Source organism: Chaetura pelagica, unplaced genomic scaffold (genome assembly GCF_000747805.2).
Source record: "Chaetura pelagica isolate M959 unplaced genomic scaffold, ChaPel_1.0 scaffold388, whole genome shotgun sequence".
Lineage (NCBI taxonomy): Eukaryota > Metazoa > Chordata > Aves > Apodiformes > Apodidae > Chaetura > Chaetura pelagica.
Window position 1 is genome coordinate 666003 of NW_009954111.1, and position 19653 is coordinate 685655.

Here is a 19653-nt window from a genome sequence, read left to right on the forward strand (position 1 = left end):
CTGCTGGCTTACATCATCAGATGTATCCATTATCTTCAACTACCTTTAATATATCAACATAATATCCTTTAGTAGGAGGTGAAATTGCAATGTTTCTACTCCATAATTAAATTTTACTGAATGGACAGGGGAATTACCAGCTTTGTTTTTAATCTTCCCTTTTACTGAAGTTCATCTCACTAGGATGGCTTTTACTTGTCTTGTGTGAAACAACAGTACAAAAGTAGAAAGCACAGGTACTAAAGCTCTGCTGAAGATCTAAACGATCTTTATGCAGACTCCATAGCAGATCATAACATCTTTAAAATATCTAGCACTGTTAAGTGGTACTGTGCTTTTCAAAGACACTGCTGTGACTGCCTCTGCCCACCTCCTGGAAATCTGGAAGCAGGAGGAAGACTCACTTTAGTGACCTGTAACAGTCACCATTTTCTGCACATGCTGAGCAGAGATTAAAAACTGGAGAGCGGCACTGAATTTTTGTACTAAAGGGCCCATTTTTTGTTACTTGACTCAGTTTCTTGATTAATCTAGATGAGTACATAATACTGCTGTGTCATTAGTTCCTCATGCTAATTAATCACAAGTGCAGTGCACAAGTAATTCTTATGTTCATGTTTAGTTACCTTTTTTAATTTAAACTGAGTTTTTGTCTATTTAGTGTAGTGTTAAGTTTTGAGATAATGACAAAATGCTGTGCCTAGCTCTAGGATGGTTGAAGAACAGTGAGACAGATGTTCTGCTTGACCAAAACACAAGGAGATTGACACTGCTGAAAACCCAACATTTTATTTTGATGACAGTTAAACTTAACTCTCAAAGTTGTATAGGGTATAGAACAGAGCAGATTATGTGACATGTTCCTAAAAATCTGGAGCCTCAAGGCCCCATCCCGGCTGAAGTCCCAAAGCTCTTTTGACATAGCAATGCATTTCAGCTTCACAGGAAACATGCTCACAGCTTCCTACCATTTCAGGTGCAAATGAATCAATATAGGCATAGAATGCAAACAAACTAGGTGCTATTTAAGTACATTGTTCTGAAGTGCTGTACCCACATACTTCCCTATCGTGCATCTGGCAAAATGGAATCTGTAGCAGCTAATCCATCTCATCCTGAACACCTGAAGCAGTAAGACACCAAGACTGACAACAGCTTTTGGCATTTGGAAACTCCACAGGCTGCCTGGCTGCTAAGAGAGAAAGTGGTTGAGCAGGTTGAACAGCACCTTTCATTTTTTCCATTCATATTTTGCAATAAATACCAAGTATTTTTTGGTGAGGCTGCTCCTCAAGTACTGTGTTCAGTTTTGGGCCCCTCACTACAAGAAAAACATTGAAGTGCTGGAGTGAGTCCAGAGAAGGGCAATGGACCTGGTGAAGGGTCTAGAGAATGAGTCTTATGAGGAAAAGCTGAGGGTTGTTCAGTCTAGAGAATAGGAGGCTGAGGGGAGACCTTATCACCCTCTACAAATACCTGAAAGGAGGTTGTAGGGAGGTGGGGTTTGGTCTCTTCTCCTAGGTAACAAGACAAGAGGAAATGGCCTCAAGTTGTGCGAGGGCAGGTTCCGATTAGATATTAGAAGCAACTTCTTCACTTAAGGGGTAATTAAATACTGGAACAGGCTACCCAGGGAGGGTCAAACCACCATCTCAGGAGGTAGTTAGAAGACATGTAGATGTGGTGCTGAGGGACATGGTTTAGCACTGGACTTGGTAGAATTAGGTTAATGATTGCACTCAATTATCTTAAAGGCCTTTTCCAACCAGAACGATTCTGTGAAGTATAATTTATATTTCTACTATTAAATTAAGCAACTGAGTTGGAGCAGAGAAAAGCCCCCATTTCCTCTCCGTTTTAAAGGAGGTGCAAAATTTCACCAGCTTTTAGGCCTACACTGTTGGAGAAAATAAACATGCACCTATTTTAAGCAATGGTTTCTGCCCACATTTTTTCATACTGTGTGCTGAATTGCTAATGTGAAACACTGGGTTTTAATAAACATGGAATTCCTATTTAGCTTTGGCTGCTTTTATTTTAAATGTATTTTATTTTTTTTAATTATTCTATGCTTTATCTTTCTTTACTAGCATGCATTTCTACAAGTTAAACATCCCACTTCGATCTCCTGTTCTGTAAAATAATCTAAGGCAAGGCCGCCATGATCCCAGCGTTCTCCTAAGGGTGGCGCTGAAGCACAGATAAAGTATTTTTGCAAAAAACCTAGCTAATAGATACAGGTACAGACAAATACACTTTCCAGGATAAATACCCAACATAACTTGTCATAAGTAAAAGTGGCAGGTTTAGATCCTTTAGAGTAGCATTGACTAAAAAAGTTTCAGCTCTATGCCTTCAGCATTTATGAGTAAGGATTGAAAACTAGCACAATGATTAACAAGTAACTTTTTATAACTGACTTTTTATTGTATATTGGAACTAACAGTCCTCTGCACCTTGCAGAATAGGACATCTACAGTACTGCTTCATGTGACACTTCTTTCTTCACAGATGCAGCTTTCATAGCCTAGAAAAGTACAACTACAAATACCACAACTTTAAAAAAGATACCTTCATCCTCATGTTCCTCACTGAAAAGATCTGACATCGCATAATGAGGATACAGACGTGTACTAATGAGCATGTACAAAATGCAACCTGTTACTATCTTATTAATAATACTTCATGAACATTCATAGAACTGGACAGAAAGAGTTCATGTGCTCTTATTTTTTTGCTGGTAATTCAGGCTATTTAAGGGATCAGCAACAATTCAGCCAGGCAACACAAGCTTTCAGCTATCACAGCTACCTCAACAACTGAATTCTGTAAGTGCCTTCTTTCTTGAAGTCATTATCAGTGAATAAGAAATAAAACAATCCCTTAAATGTACATAATAATTTGTAGGCAGGAAGTTTAATTTGAAATATGAAGTGACATTTGACAGCACAAAACCAGAACAGCAATGGAGACTGTCAGAAGAGCTACTGTGTTCCTCTTCCAAGTTTCACCCCCACAGCTTTAATTGAATTCCCAAGGTTTCTTTTTGACACTAGCAATTAAAAAGCCACCTTATTTTGTTAATTTTGCAACCAATAGCATCCTGAGAGGTAGTGTATCTTCTATCCATGTGTTTGGTGAGTTCATCATTTTCTCCCAAAGGGCAGTTTCATCTGAAGTAGAATCCATCCAGTCTACTGTAGTTCCATAACTTCTGCCTAGAAAAAAACATGAGTTTTAGGAGAATCATCACTTAATATGCTGCAAAGTTGAGAGCAGACAATCAAATTTGCCTGTCTGCTAAAACAGTTTCATCTCCTCAGGTAGCTGACCTAGCACTTTGAATCCAGTTCTATGTTTTTACACTTTAACAATTCTGTGAAATATAATTAATGACAGTTTCACATGGAAACTTTGTCATCTTTCTCTAGGCTTTTTTTTCTCTTAATCTTTTTGTCACAGTCTCAAGGAGAAAGACATATGGAAAATTAAGATCAGAGAGTTTAAGAATAAGACAGGACTCTGATTTTGTACTGCAATACAACCTTAGGTACTCCAAAATGGAAATTGAGATTTACTATCCTAGCTTGTATTTTAGGTTATTCTGGTGAACCAGGTGAGAAGTTAATTTAGGAAAAGTCACTTTTTCTTGTACTCGCTTGAAAAGAATCCAGACAAATCCTCCACTCAGACCAGAGAGGACAAGGAAAGGGACAAATGTAATGATAGGGAAAAGATACAGTTCTTTTATCTATACATCTTACATTGCTTTTATGCTACAAACTAATTTGTATCTGTAAAGTTTTCCCAAGACCGTAAAATCTTATGCATTCCTGATCTATGCCTTTATCTCCACCAAATTCTGTCTTTACACCATATACATACTTAGTCATGCAAAAACTAGGTGAGACATTATCAAGATTTTGGGTGCAGGAACAGCTTAATTTTGAACTTAAAACACTAGCAGATACAATGTGTGCACAAGCAAAGGTTTATTTCTAATATTTCTCCTTACTGTCAATCATCCTAACCCTCATAACACTACTATTTATATTTTAGGATCTGTGCTGAAGAATAGGTAAGTTAGTGAATGAAACTCTTCAGTAAGTAAGTAACTGAAAGGCTGTTCAGTGATCTTTGTAAAAGAGAAGAAATAGAATGAAGAGGAAAGAAAGAAAAGACTGTCTTTTGTAAATTGAGGCTTAATGTGTTAATTGTCCAGTACCTGTTCCAAGGCCTATCCTGAGACCTCCCAGGAAGTGGTTGGCTAGTTTGTTGTGATCCCAGACTGTGAGTTCTATGCAAGCTTCTTTCAAATCTTCTGGTCTAAAGCCATCATAAACCATGGTGTGATTGAATACTGGATTTGTAGTTTTTGCCACTGTTCTTGTTTTCTGGCGACTTTTTCTGCTAGTATCTGGAAGAATGGTACTTCAGAAATAAAAAGCATGGTCAGTTTGCACTCACACAGCACAGCCTGCATCCAACATACTGCAGGGACAATAACTAATGATTAACACTGGCCTTGGCATGTTAGATTGTGACAAAGGTAAGATGCTTTAGCATCATGGAGATGAAGTCAAAGGTCATATCTCCAGTTCCTTCCACAAAATACTGGCAACATGTACCCACCCCTTGTGCTTCAGAGGATGGAAAGGCAAGTCAGGTGGAGAAGAGGCACCAGTGAGTTTGTTTGCTGTATCACCACTAAATGATGCTGAAACCTTTTTGCTGGTGCCAGAGATTTCCCAACCATCTTGTTATTCTTGTCCTTTAACATTTCTAGTCCATATATAGAAAGGGAGGAGGAAGAAGTACAACTGTGCTTCTCACTTCTGTCTCCTCCTGCTATTTGCTAAGCTAAACCACAGTCTTGAACACTTTGTTTACATGTAAATAAAAGCAGGCACAATTTTGTAACTGACCAGACAAAATGAAAGAGTAGCAACTATGCAGGAAGTGCTCCCCCTGTGTTTTTCTTGGTGGTAAATACTGAGCATCTTGAAGTTGTAATTTGCATTACAGTAAAGGAGAATCAGAAAGGATTTAAGTTTTTTTTCACTTGAATGTAGAAAAATGAAGATAACATTAGAAAGCACAACAGTACCATTATTAGGCCACCAAGTTTGATGACTTCAACCACACTTCTTACCACTTAATAAAAGCATTGAGTCTGTTGCCTCTCAGGACAGGAAGGTCATGGCATTCCTTCACCCAGATGTGGACCTCGCCAGTAGATTGAGTCTTCTTTCCTGTAAAATTAAAACAAAAAATCTGATTAAGCCTTGTATCCCTTTGTAATCCCTTTTAAAGGTGATTTCTATGGTGCAGCATTTCCTGCCCATTTGTAGAGGTGATATTCAGCCTAGACTCTCATTATCTCACATCTTAATTCATCATTCCTCTCTGTATTCTTGAAGCTGCAGTCTTCATCCCATCAAAGTACTGCAAGATCACATAATCTCTCTATTCCTACTTTTTTCCTGTTACAAGTAAACAAATGCATGCTACTGGTCTTCTCTTTACAAGCCTCCTAGATAAAGAAATCAGATTGTCTTCATGCTATGTGATGTTAGCATTTGTTGCCTCTTGTACTTTCAATTAAGCACGTTTGTGATCTATATTTGATTCTTATTGACTGGCTGGATTGAAGACTTGACCTGGCTCCACTGTCAGATCAGCCAGTTATCAGTTGCCAGACAAGATTAAACCAAACAGATCACAGTGGTATAAGTTACAGCATTCTAAATACTTACTGTTATTTTCTACTTCTAATATTGTTCAGATTTAGTGTGTTGTCATTGTTTATTTATCAAATCACAGCACCTGCCTCATTATTTATAATCTCTAAAATTATTAGTGAGAAAACAGAACTCTCTCACACATACAGATTGCATTACAAATCTAAGATTACAACTGAGTAATTTCTGCTGTAGTGACATGAAAACAAAATAACTTAAAGTGATCTTTGGATCCTAAACAGAATTAATGACCAGGGTGACTTAATACTTTAGAAAAAAAATTAGCCTACTTTTATGTTAAAGAAGATGTCTGCATTGGCTGGAAAACACTAGACAGGTTTTGGTTTTTGTTTTTAAATAAGAGAAAAAAAACAAAAACCCAAAGGCCTGAGGAGACCAAACAAAGCAGAAGTGCATACCTCCAACAGGGTGTGGGACATACTGCAGGGCTAGTTTCATCTCCCCTCTGTTTTCTAGTTCAAGAGCCATTGTTGAAGTCTGAAATGCAAGGAAAAAAACCCACAAATCTCAAAGCTTGCAGTTCATGCACGGAGTTTACCAGGCAAATTTTTTCACTGCAACAAGCTTGACTTTTACATAAGGCAAGTTTTTATTCTTAACCATAGAATCATAGAATCATTAAGGTTGGAAGGGACCTCAAAGATCAAGTTCCAACCCCCCTGCCATGAGCAGGGAACCCTGCCACTAGACCAGGTTGCACAAAACCCCATCCAACCTGGCCTTAAAAACCTCCAGGGATGGGGCATCAACAACCTCCCTGGGCAACCCATTCCAGTTCCTCACCACCTTTATAGTGAAGAATTTCTTCCTAATATCTAGCCTAAATCTCCCCTCTCTGTTTAAAAACTTGACCCCTTGTCCTATCACTATCTTCTCTGATGAAAAGCCCCTCCCCAGCTTTCCTGTAGGCCCCTTTCAAGTACTGGAAGGTGCTAAAAGGTCTCCCCGGAGCCTTCTCTTCTCTAGGCTGAACAGCCCCAACTCTCTCAGCCTGTCTTGTTTCCTTATTCATTAGTCTTCCTTCACTGAAGAGATTTTAGGGCAAGTTTAACCACTTGACAGTTCCTCAGATATATAACTCTTCCACTAAAGTGGAAAACAAGACCCTGGAGAGGCCAAAAGGCTTTGAGGGAGCATATTTTCCATAGCTGTTTATTTATTTAAAACTATAACATATGCTTTTTCAACTGGGAAACTTACTCTATGCAACAGGAAGTGTACCTTAATAAACTCACTTCTGGAGGAAGATCGTGATCTAAAAATCAGCCTCAACAGGAGTTATCTTCCAAAAAGGCACATGAATATGTCATTTCTTCATACAGAATCATGGACCAGAACATGGCACCTGTTTTCATGTGGTTACATTTATCTACCCAGAGATGTTGTAAGATTAGTGAAATTAAACTAGTGCTAAAGACTACCACGACATTCCTGGTTTGTTCTACTAATTATAGAACTTTGGATTGAGCTAGTTTGGGAATAAACTAATTAAGTAAATTCCAGGGAAAAATAAAAAAGAAAATAAAACCACAAAGAAACAAACAAAACAACAACAAGAAAACCAAAACCACACAAACAAAAACCAACCAACAATAACAAAAAAAAAAAACAAAAAAACAAAACCAAACAAATGAGAAACCAGAAGCAGCTTAGCTAAAAATTTAGATTTTTACTGAAACCCAATAAGAAACAAGAGGCATACAGACATGGAAGTCATCATTACATCTGATATTAAAATGTTGCTGCACTTTCTTCTCATTCTCAGGAGGTTTACTTCATATTCAAGGAACAAGTGTCTTAAGCTGTCTGTTGCAGAAACATGATAGAAGTGAAAAAAATCTTGAAACTCCTACTCCTTAGACTATAAGAAAGGTTTTCCTACTATAATATCTAGCTACATACTAGATTAATAGAAATCTCAGAACAGTTCCAGTTACTAGTAAAGAGGTGGTTATGATTATAACCAACACAAAAAACAGAACATACCAGATCAGGCCTAAATAAATAATGACTTGGATTTGTACTTACACAATGGAAAATATAAAACAGTTAATCCAGCCTTAGTAACCTACCCTCGGTTTGAGTGGATACCAGTTTATCTGCTTGTTGGATTTATCATTCCAGTCCCAGGTTCCTAAATCCAGCTCCACTTCACCAAGGAAGCTGTTCCTCCCAAAGGTATCATTGTGCCAGACAGAGATATTAAGGCTTTGGTTCTTCAAGAGACCCTTCTCAATTTTATACTGCCAGGAGAAAGAAATGAGAAAAAGGGTAAAACAAGCTAGATTTTCATCAATGCCTGGAAATGACAAGTTTAGAGAACATGCCTGGGTTCATACATCTCTAAATGTTCACTTCTTCGTTTCAGAAGAAAACTCTCATCATGCTTTATTTTTTTCAAGCATCTTAAACTTGTACTTAGCTTGTGTTTGTTTGAAAGAAGTACAGAACAACCAGTGCTCTCAGTGCTGTATCCAGAGTACATTGTAGACTTAATCTGTCAGTGGAAGGACATAGGTACTTTCTACAGAGCAATCTAACACAGATGTCTCTTTTGAGATCATCGGGATCTGTTACTAGAAGTTAAGGCTCCTCATACTTCATGCATGCAGTATTTCATGGCAATAGTCTGATAAATACCCTCAGTATTTCATTATAGACTGGATTAAAAGTTTTCTTTTTCACCGAGGTCTTCCGTTTGCCCAACTTGTATTTCTCTGGAAGCAGGTAGGACTTTACATACCTAAAATTTAAACAGGCTGGTTAGAAGAGCAAGGAAACCTTCCTTCCAATTTCCCTTTCCAAAATGCACAAGTATTTGCTTATAAAGTAAAAGAAACCCACTTAACTAGTGATTATGTTGTTCAGCTGTTACACTTAAGAGATGGAATAGCAGTGGTGAAGTATAATAATAGTTCTCCAAGTGGGACATTAACCTTTCTCTACCAAGGGAAATCTGCTGAAATATCTCCTCAACACATACAAATATAGAATATTTAATTATACTCTGCCTAAATATCATATTTGTAGGCTCTAATCATACTGAAAACTTACCAAAGCAGGAAAGTTGAATTTCAACAAGACAATGTCAGATTCTTAGAAGTTTAAGCTTCCCATGTTAACATATATACCAATTTATAGTGGCAATTCCACTTCATTTCAGAGTAGAAAACCACATAAAGCATGTTATAGCCTCTTCATTTAATTATTGGGTTGTTTACTCCCACAGGTTATATAGATTTAAAAAAAAAAACAGCAACAACAAAAAAACCCCACAGTTTACATTTACATGTTAAAAGAAATACTTCCATTATGGAATCAAGATATTTCTCTCTACTTACGGGTCTGAACGCTGTCGCTTAACATCTGCTACTGCCAAGTCTTTACACTGGCAAATAAAAATGTGGAGCTCTTTCAGCTGTTCTACATAATCAATAGCAAACTGAATGTTCCCCTTCACATCAACATTGCCAAAGTCTGCACTACAGATGCTCATTAGACTTCCGCTCACCTGCATCACACAAGAGGAGAAAAATTTTCCAGGCATTGCTTTTCACCAGATACATCAAGATTAGGGTAGAAGTTATGTTCAGAATTCAGACAGTAAAGAAATCAACCATGTGTCTTTAGATGCAATAGAAATATGTACTGAACACTATTACTCAAGCTTCTCAGCAAGCAGATAAACAAAAGAAATTCATTTGTAAATCAAAGGCGTTAGGCCAAGTTTTCTACAAAAAAAAATCTGAATGTGTTGATTGCATTAAGATAGAAGACATAAAATTATTGGATGCTGTAGATCTAGAGATGGCCTGTGATTAGATCCTTGACACACTACTTATGTGTCTCTTCAGCTGATCTTCCTTGCAGAAAGCAGAGCCTAAAAGTTTAGGGCAACAGGTGTTCTGAAAATATTTACAAAAAGGTTAGTGATAAAGTCTATCTGGATTAATTCTTTACCTAAATTAAACACTAAACATTAAACACTACATATTTAGAAAGAGAAGGATGTACAGCCTTTTCTAATCTCAGTATCCTTCCCCAAAATTCTACTTTTCCCCATGAAATCCACAATAACTAATGACTTTTGGTTAGCTAGTTCACTGACTTGATTACACACACCAATGCTGCCTCTTTCTTTCATTTATTTCTCCCCTCTCTTTCCTTTTGTCAAGATTTATTCTATAAAAATTTCCCCTCAGTTTCAGCTGCAGATGTAAGCTCCTGAGGTAAAAGCCATCTCTCAGTTCAGTATTTATAGAATATGCTGCACAGTGGAGTCCTGAACAGGCTCCAATAGATTACTAGAAAACAAACAAAAAAAAAGTAAAACCGATTTTGTTTTAGGCAATTCCATGCAGAAGTTCACATAACAAAAGGAAGGAGACAGAGATGCCAAGGGGAGAAAGAGAGGAGGAATAAGAAGGGAAGCAAAACAATACTGAAGAGATTAGCAAAAGCAAAGTGCCATTAAAAAAAGGCTTTGGTTTACATACAGAGGATAAGGAGGCCATGCCAGAAGAGCCACTAAGAGTGGTTAGAGAGCTGGGACTCTTCTTGATTCTGCCAAGGGAATAACTGCTTTCTGATGCTGTATCTGTCTCTCTGTCATCACTCTACAAAAACATCACAGAAAGAAAGTCTGTGTAGCTTCTTTATAGTCATAAGGAACATTAAAAAAAACCAAAAACAACACAACTAAGAAAACAAACAAAAAAATAAACATAGTTTTAATGCAGGTTGAGACTCACTAAAAACTTGAATTTAAATTCCATTGTAGTGCAACTTGAGTAATTAATATTTCTTGAATTAGGTCATGCACAAACAAATTTGAAAGGGGATTTTTCTGATGGAAAGCCTACACTGAAATTTTTTTAAAAGCAGTAAAGCAACCAGGTTTGTTTTTTTTATTTTTAAATCTCAGATAACAATGAAAAAGTACAAAGTTAACTATATTCAGACAATTAAACTCAACTTCTCTACTTCACTGTCTCATGCACAAACTAATGCAAGTGATATCAGTCAGGTTTTTTATCAGTCCCTTCTGTTATACAGCAAATAGTATCAATTCTGTACCCTCTGTCTTGAAGGCACCTGGCTGGAAGGTAATATGCACAGTAGAACAGCACTGGATACAGTGAATGGCTTTTGCAAAAAACAGTCTATGGTGTTATCCAAGTTCAACAATTACAAGGTATTTCCTATTCTCCAGAGCTTCCTGTTCCCTGTGACCAATGGAGTTACCTCTTTCAGGCACTTATGGTAGGAGGTCCTGCTTGGTCTAAACACAGTCTCCATTCCTCTCTTTACTGACTGCTTGGGGAGTCACAAGACCAGGCAGTTCAAAATCACTCATCACTTTCAAACTTCAGTGATATTTTAGGAGATTTAAATACAGCCTCATAGCTTATTCCGCGGCCCACATCATGATGATGATAGTGATGGTGATGATAACAATAGACTCATAGAGGCCCAGTGTGTTGCTGGCAACTCTGAAATTTTACCTACACAGAGTTAACCACCTGGTACGTGAACCTACACCCCTAAGCAGAACACCAAGCTAATACCTCTCTGAGAAGGGTTACCAGATAGTGACTTTCTTATGGTCTTACATACTCATTTTAGATTTTTGGCTCTGAAGAAAATTAATTTATGCTCATATATATGTTCTGAAGGGGAAACAAATAAAAGTAAAAGACCTGTTAGTTTAGGGATAGAGATTGCCTTTGGGAATAACAGCAAGCATTCACTATGCTTCCAGCTCCTATGTAAAACATACTCTGTATGTTGAGCTGTACAGTAAGAATAACCCTGTAGTTACTGGACTAAAGCTTCAGAAAGGTTAATTAGCCACTGGTTGGTTGGGATCATCTCCTGATTGTTACACCACAAGCTCAATTCCATGCCCTGGTCCAACAGTAAGCTGACTTGACAGACCCTGGGAAGCACTACTCGACAAATGTAAAATGACACAATAATCAAAAGTTTTAGTCATAATATTTCAGAGATGGAACTTGCCTCCTCCTGTAGGAATGATGGTACTGATTTGCTTAGTCCTTTGAGTTTTTCAGGATTGGAAAACAGCTTGTCAGGCTGTGAAGGCACTGTGGAAACTGGAGAGCAGCAATTCAAATAATTTTAAAAACAAGCTGTACATCAAAACAGTGATATTCCATAACAAGGTATGTTTAGAAACAAACAACTTCTGATGAAACACATGCACATGCAAGTTTATAACTTGGATGCAAGATTTTATTCCTTCTCTCATCCTCACAGGACTCAGAGAAACTATAATTAGTAAGAAAAATCTACTTTGAAATCTCCTGTAACACTGACCAAATAACTTTTTCTGGCAGGAGCAGAACTGCTTACATTGCTTGATGTGATGTAAAAGCCTAGGTGCTGAAAGGGAATTCTGATCAAATGTGATGAAGTGATTTTCAATTTACCTTTCAGATTCTCTTCCTGGAATAAGGATTTTACTGTAAAATTTTACCGTAAATAAACTTAACTCAGGCCATGCCTTTGAACTGAGCTAATGTTCAAAGCTCTCAATTATTTCAGCAACTGTTTCATAGACTGAATGAATAAAGGCAAAAATAATACATTGGTAGGTGGCACAGAGTCTGTACGGATACAGCAGGACATAACAAGTATATTCCTTAAGAATAAACAATACAACAAAATTCTTCAAAAGCATTTCAGTCATACTGAAGTTAGTAAAATCTAAAAGCACAATGCAATTCTTGATTACAAACACCCCTTCACTAGCAAAGAGAGGCCATTGAAAAAATAATAAGGCTTCCATGCAGACGCAACAGATATTTACCATCTTCAGCACTAAGAGCTAATTCTTCCTTTGGATTATTTACTTTTCCTTTATCTGTGCAGGAAAAAAAAGTAATATATAGTTAGAAATGTTGCTGTTCAGTATGATAAAATGGAAGGCAGTGGTAATAGTAGAATTAAAAGTAATGAGGACAAAAACCCCCAAACAAACCAGCAGAGCCCATGGGAATGGTTAAATTGAAGAGATGCTTTCTACTTCACACACTATTGAAGCCTACATCCCAGCAGCAGTCTCACGTTGACACCGTTCCTACCAGTGTGCTGTTGCAACAATGTTAGTGCACACCTAAAACCTAGGGACTAGTTAGAAGCAAGAAGCAGTAGCATAAGTCGTATTAGAAGAGTAAATTGCCAACAACAGCCAACATCTTTCAAAATCTACACCTCCACAATTCAGTTTACAAATGTGGTTTCAGTTTATGTCTTCCTTGTTAGACATGAGATAAACTTGAAAACACTCAGGGGAAGGGTGAAGGGAGATAGGAATAATAAAAATAATAATTATAATAATAATAAAATCCTAGGAGGCTACAAATGGAAGTTAGGAATTAATTTGAAGTACAATCTTGTGTCATTGTGTTCTCTGAAAGCAAGTTTGGTGTATTAACTGCTAGAAACTGCTAAACTAAGATGATTTTTTCATACTTCCACTGCCTGCTAATCTGACCCAAGCAAACAGCCAGGCAACAATGGCACGTGTTGCTCATTAGAGATTTGGGTAGTTGCCAATTCCTTCACTACTGAAAAACTATCCAAGAAACAGTTTATCACTGTGCATTTTTGGAAGATGTCTGCTTCATAGACCAGTGTTGTTTCAAAACTAACAAAGAACTGGAAACTAAACCACATGAGAGAAGAATTCAGTTCTACAGGACAAGCTCCATACAGCTTATGGAGAAGAAAAGACAAAAATACTACTTGGCAAAGCTGTATGGAAGACCAGCATGAACACACTTAAGCCAAACTGGGGGTCATGGGAGACACGCACAAGCTTGGTGCTCACTTGAGGTGGCTGATGGAATGTCCTCTAGACTTTTGGAAGGCATTTTCCTATCTGCACTCCTTTTCAAAGCCATGAAAACAGGGTTTAATTCTTCTTCTGAACCTGTTACAAGACAAAACACATGAACACTGCACACAGAGACATGCCATTTTAAGCAAATCACTAAAAAAAATAAACAGATTTCTCAGGAGAATCTCTTTTGACTGTTAGCAAAGATAATGACTATTCAATGAAAATACAAAATAAATCCAAACTAAACAAAATGTCTAATTATAAGTGTCCACTTGCTCTCTCTAATTTCTCTCAGCCATCAGTAGAGAGAGGCAGGTTGGCTGATGTGCCCTGTGTAGGTATCTCTGTCTAATAAGGGTGCTTCAGGATGTTGTGACACTTCAATATCTAAGAACGATATACAATAAACTCAGACTTTAGTCACTTTGTAACCATCTTGTTATGAATCAGTACAAAAAAAGTTAATAGCTTTAGTTTTTCCCTCTGTGTAAATATACTGTTATTTTCTCCCCCATAAAAGGAACTTTGAGTAATACTTGAGTAATAACCACCAAAAACCCAGCTGTGGAGATATGTGGATCCTTGAAATTATGGAATTGTCTCCAAGGGCAGAATCAAGACAGACATAGATCCTTCAGAAACCTTTAAGATCTGCTCTCCTCCCTACCTTACCTTCCTCCCTATCAGCCAACAAACCAGGCCTTACAGTGGTGCTGTCCATAATTATGGGTAAAAAGAAATTATGTTTCATTTTTCCTCATTTGTCTTGAGTTTTCTCTGGCTTTCATTGGAATCTCTTACAAAACAGGCTCAAGAGTAAGTTGGCAGGCCCTGGAAACGGCACAAATTTCTTGGATTCTCCAGGTGAAGAAAACTCAGTTTCTCAACAGCAGATTAAAGGTTAAACGATCTCTTTCACCTTAAGCTCTCTGATGACTGTCACACACTATACATTGACTAGAGCTGCCATTCAACCAAATAATGAGAATCCTAGTGTAAAGATCCCTTCATTAACATGGTCACTTCCTAGTGCAACAGGCAGCAATGCCAAGTAAAATAGCACAGAGCACTGGTATTATCTTTATATCCAGACATTCCACTGATAAGTATTTATCTTTGAAGACTAGGGGGTCAAACTAAATAATGATTCAGTCAGTCGCTGATTTTGTATTTTTTTTTTCTTCTTTAATCCAGTATATTTAAAAGAAATACCAGATTTTGATGTTACAATGTTACTCCTTTGAAGGCAATGTCATAGGAGAAGAAGAAAAAAGTAAATAATGAAGACTAATATGATGGATTTGTGCTATTAAACTCCCCTTACCAAAAAGCTTTACCCAAATGTAGTTAATGGTTGTCAAACACTTCCCAGTTAAAGGACGTAATTAGTTCTTCCCATCCCTCCCCAAAAGATATCCAAAGCATTCAATTAAGAAATAAGTATCACACAGACTTCCAGTTAACATATTTCAAACTGGCTACCAAAAATAAAAATAAAAAATTGTAGCCATATTTGACAACCCAGCACCATGAATTTTAGAAATCAAATGGCTCACGAGTTGTACTTCCAGTTCCAGAGTGGGAATCAGAGTTTTCATCTGAAAACATAGATCCCAAACTGGAGCCATCTTCTTCCTCTCGCTGAAACATCAGGCAGAGCTGAGCTCCTTCTGGCTGGGGGGAGCTGCTTTCATCTTTAAGGGGTGTGCTTGTTCTTCTGTATTCCAACAGGGCTTTAAATTCTGAATTCTTTTCAGAGGCATCCAAGGATGTACTTTTGTCTCTTCCTCCTTTTGTATTTATCTGGAATGGCTTCATTGCAATTATATTGGTCTCTCCTTCCAAAGGAGGAAGATCAACTGGAGCCATGTTTCTCTTTTCTATTTTATTGATAGCTCCACTTCTTTTAAGAAGATCAGAAGCTTCAATTTCACTTACTGCAAGATCATTTACTGAAGCTTTGATATTCTGTTGTGGAGCTCCCCCTTTGATAGCTATCTTCATCTGTGTTCGATAGCTACTCACAGCATTATGTGGCTGTGACCTTGTCAAAAATAGAGTCTCTTTTTGTGACTGAAATACGTGATCCCCAGACTCTTCCTGTTTATTTAACTCGTTGGATATTAGACATGAAACTTCAGAAGCTTCTTTATGAAGTTTTTCTAAAGAGCAACTAAATTCACTGAATTTTGCAAAATCTGAAATGGATTTTTTTTCTATTGTTTCTTGTATTTCTTGAGGATGATCTCTATCCTGTTGATGTGGAGTATGAATGCTTAGATTGGTCTGTATTTTACCTTGTATTTTCTCATCCATATCTTCCAGCACAGAAGCTGGTGTTTCAGAGACCTCTTTAAGCAGCTTCTGCAAATAAACATCAAATATTCCATATTCAACCTTGGAAACTTCAGATCTATCTATGGTCTCACTGACTTCCTGTGGCAACTCTTTACCACGCTCATAGGTCATGCTTTTAAGATCCATCCCACTAGTCCTCTGTACTGTGCTGTCAGCATGCTTCAGGTTAGGAGATGGTGTTTCAGAGGCCTCCTTCAGTAGCTTCTCTAAAGCAGAACTCAAGCCACTGACCTTGGATAGGGCAACAGACTTTTCTATGGTCTCATCAACTTCCTGTGGCAACTCTTCATCATGCTTATAAGTCATGCTCTGAGCTTCTATCTCAGCAGTCCTCCGTACTGTGCTGTCAGCACGTCTTGGTTTAGGAGGTGGTGTTTCAGAGGCCTCCTTTAGCAGCTTCTCTAAAGCAGAACTCAAGCCACTGACCTTGGATAGGGCAACAGACTTTTCTATGGTCTCATCAATTTCCTGTGGTAACTTTTCATCATGCTCATAGGTCTTGCTTTTAGCTTCCATTTCAGCAGTCCTCCATAATGTTCTGTCAGCACGTCTTGGTTTAGGAGGTGGTGTTTCAGAGGCCTCCTTCAGCAGCTTCTCTAAAGCAGAACTCAAGCCACTGACCTTGGATGGGGCAACAGATTTTTCTATGGTCTCACTGACCTTCTGTCCATTATGCTCATAGATTGTGCTTTTAAAATCCATCCCACCAGTCCTCTGTACTGTGCTGTCAGGATGCTTTGCTTTAGGAGGTGGTGTTTCAGATGCCTCCTTCAGCAGCTTCTCTAAAGCAGAACTCAAGCCATTGACCTTGGGTGGAGCAACAGATTTTTCTGTGGTCTCACTGATCTCTTCAGGCCAATGAGTTTCATCTTGACATGATGATTCTAAGGTACAATTAGTTTGTGATATACTATTTGTGTCATCAGATGTTTTTATTCTGACCCTGCTATATTCAGAAGGTTGAGATGCAAAGGTTTCTCTGAGCAGGTTCTGCAAATCAGGTTGAGGCCTCTGAGAACTCTCAAGAGTATAATTCTTGTCTGCTGCCTGATGTCGTAGGTGGAAAGGTTCAAATTCCCTAAACAATCTCCTGAGGCTTTTTTTGTTTTCATGCTCATCTGTTGATAGGATATTCACTTTCCCTCTGCTTTTGCCTACTTCTTCTTTTTGATCAGCAGGAGCAATATCATGGCTCTGTTCTGCTGCTCTTTCAAAGACCTTGCACTGATTTGAGTGAACACTTGTCCCTTTTGAAATGTTTTCTTTTAGGTTCAAGCTAGTTGACATCTCAGAGGCTTCCTTTTCTAACTTCTTTAGGCCTAATTTAAATACATCAAGGTCATCCTTAGGTAGAAATACCTTATCCACAGTCTCTGCAACTTCCTCTTTAGAGAAGCTGGCATCTAACAGTTTTCTTTTGTTCTCTGCTTCTTCTATAGGTAAATATAAACAATCATCCATGGTTGTCTTCTTTAAAACATCATTATCACCAGGTGATTGGAGCAACTGCACAGAAATATGATGTTCTTCCAATGAAAAAATACTTTTTTCTATGCATTCTTTAACTTCTTGCTCTGGAAGACCCATTTTTTCCTGGAGTTTTGAAAGATCTGGCTTTCTGTCCAACTGGATAGAGTCTGTATTTTTTTTGTGTGTCACATTCAGACCTTTCAGGGTAGAAGATCCCAGAGGCAATTCATACTCCATGAAGTCCAATTTCTGTGTTTTTTGTCTCTCAGATGTTTGGCTTTGGTGTTGAATTAAGTCTTGCTTGCTCACATTATCACTGCCTTTCTTATCTTCCTTTGATTTCCTTTTGTAAGTTATTGAGCTACTATTACTTGGGAAAGAAACATTTTCACTATCAATGCTACTGTGCAATTTAACTCCAGTATCCCAGAAGTTTCTCAGACTCTGGAACTGTGAAGGATATGAAATGTGATTCCTGGACTTTTCATTCATTTTTTCTTTTAAAGACGAAACCTGGAAGCTGGGCTTCTCTTGGGAACAAGCAGCAGCTTCTTTAAGTGTTTCTTTATCATCTTTGTCTTTTCTTTCTGGGGAAGCTGAAGTGGCACCATCTCTTGGCTGCAAGTTACTGTCTTTTGGCAGTTCTGCATATTCATGAACTTCACCATTAGATGGAAGTGTTCTTTCTGACTTTTCAGCTGCACAGCTTGATCCAAACTCAGAAGAGCTTTGATGTTCATTTCTTGAAGCCTGGCTTGCACAACTTAGTTCAGCACTTCTTAGTGTATTCTTGCTTTGATCATCCAATCCCCTAGGGAAGTTTACTGCAGTTGATTTTATTTTGTCACTTTCTCCAAGACCTTTCATAGCACTGCCACCTGATGAATTACGATCTTCTTTCTCTCCATGACTGGGGATAGTTTTATCCCTTTCCCAGAATGCTCTGATCTCCCTTATTCTTCTTTTTTCTCTTATTGCCTTCTCCGATTCATATTTCTGAGCTGGTAGCTTGTGTGCTTGATGTTCCAAGAGATTCAGTTTTTGATTCTGTTTCCTGATTTCTTGACCATGTTCTTCTTCTTCAATTCTTGTACAGTCAACTTCAGTTTGTGATTTGTCAGTTTGCCCATCATTCTCTTCTGCTTTCTTAGGTTTCATCCTCTCTTTCATCATCTGTACATCTTCTGAAATAAGTGATGTAGGTGAAATTCTGTTCTGTTGTTTAACCTTTCCAAATGGTAACTCTTCTGTACCTTCTGTTTTTCCATCCATGCTAAACCCACTGTGCTCTGTAGAAAGAACTGCAGTTCCTGCTAAGTCCACTTCCTCTGTGTGTTCCCTGCCTTGGGATCTAGCTGATACATGTTTTCCATCTTCAGTACCAGAACTTCTTTTAAACCACTCTAAAACTTTTGACACAGATTCATCGGTCACTTCCATGAGTTCATCAGCATGTTTGTCAGGCTTGAAAGTGGTTTTAGCATCTCTCTCCTCAACAAGATCAGGCTTACCTTGTTGAAGACTTGTAGAATTGCTATTTGACACCTCATGTGCTTCTATCTTAGGAGAAAGCTGATGTTCATCTGCAACATAAACAATCTTTCACAGTTAGGAATCAGACACATGACTCTACAATGTTGTATCTATCTTGACAATCTGTCAGATATATATTATTTTTATTTAATTGTTAGTGGAGAGAAGTTCTCTGTCCTTGTGTTTTTGAAAGAACCATACTGTGGGCAACGGAGCAAAAAATAAATTCCTGCACTGAGATATCCTACTGGATGATTAATCATATTACTTTTGAGGGTGCAGGCAGATAAGATTGGCTATTCGCTTTCTAAAGGAAATGGCTACATTGAAGCGGGGAAGGCAGCCCAGCATATTTGTGCTTAGTCCCATGAGCAAATCCCCAAGTCACAACTGGGTTACTACCAAGGACAGTTGACAGCAGAACACCAAAGGTTCTTCAGTTCCTGTAGAGACAAACCTACGAGGCTTTCTGACAGGAATTTTGTCCAAATGCTGTCAGTTCACCTTCACCATCCAAAATACAGGTGCCTATCCAGACTCTGATCTGATTGTCAATTCTTAAGAATAACAATAGAAGATCATATTAAAAATATTGACTACATTAGAGCATTAAAATAGAAAAAAAAGTGATTTAGAATTTAATTCTGCAGTATGTAGCACATTCCT

General features: G+C 37.9%; 1 protein-coding gene across 2 annotated transcripts in view; it reads right to left on the reverse strand.

Moving 5' to 3' along the window:
* Positions 1 to 2884: 2884 nt before the first annotated feature.
* The window catches only part of SYTL2 (synaptotagmin-like 2), a 38796-nt gene continuing 22027 nt past the window's right edge, over positions 2885 to 19653 (reverse strand). The window contains exons 7-18 of one of the 2 annotated variants that reach the window (XM_010002547.1): positions 18966 to 19037; positions 13615 to 13716; positions 12592 to 12645; positions 11781 to 11875; positions 10259 to 10378; positions 9104 to 9273; positions 8403 to 8505; positions 7835 to 8005; positions 6161 to 6239; positions 5153 to 5252; positions 4226 to 4431; positions 2885 to 3218 (exon numbers count right to left, since the gene is read on the reverse strand). In XM_010002547.1, the coding sequence (XP_010000849.1) occupies positions 3073 to 3218; positions 4226 to 4431; positions 5153 to 5252; positions 6161 to 6239; positions 7835 to 8005; positions 8403 to 8505; positions 9104 to 9273; positions 10259 to 10378; positions 11781 to 11875; positions 12592 to 12645; positions 13615 to 13716; positions 18966 to 19037 (1418 nt within the window). In that variant the 3' untranslated portion in view covers positions 2885 to 3072. Of the gene's footprint in view, positions 3219 to 4225; positions 4432 to 5152; positions 5253 to 6160; positions 6240 to 7834; positions 8006 to 8402; positions 8506 to 9103; positions 9274 to 10258; positions 10379 to 11780; positions 11876 to 12564; positions 12646 to 13614; positions 13717 to 18965; positions 19038 to 19653 lie in introns of both variants that reach the window. The other variant, XM_010002546.1, reaches the window with a different exon arrangement.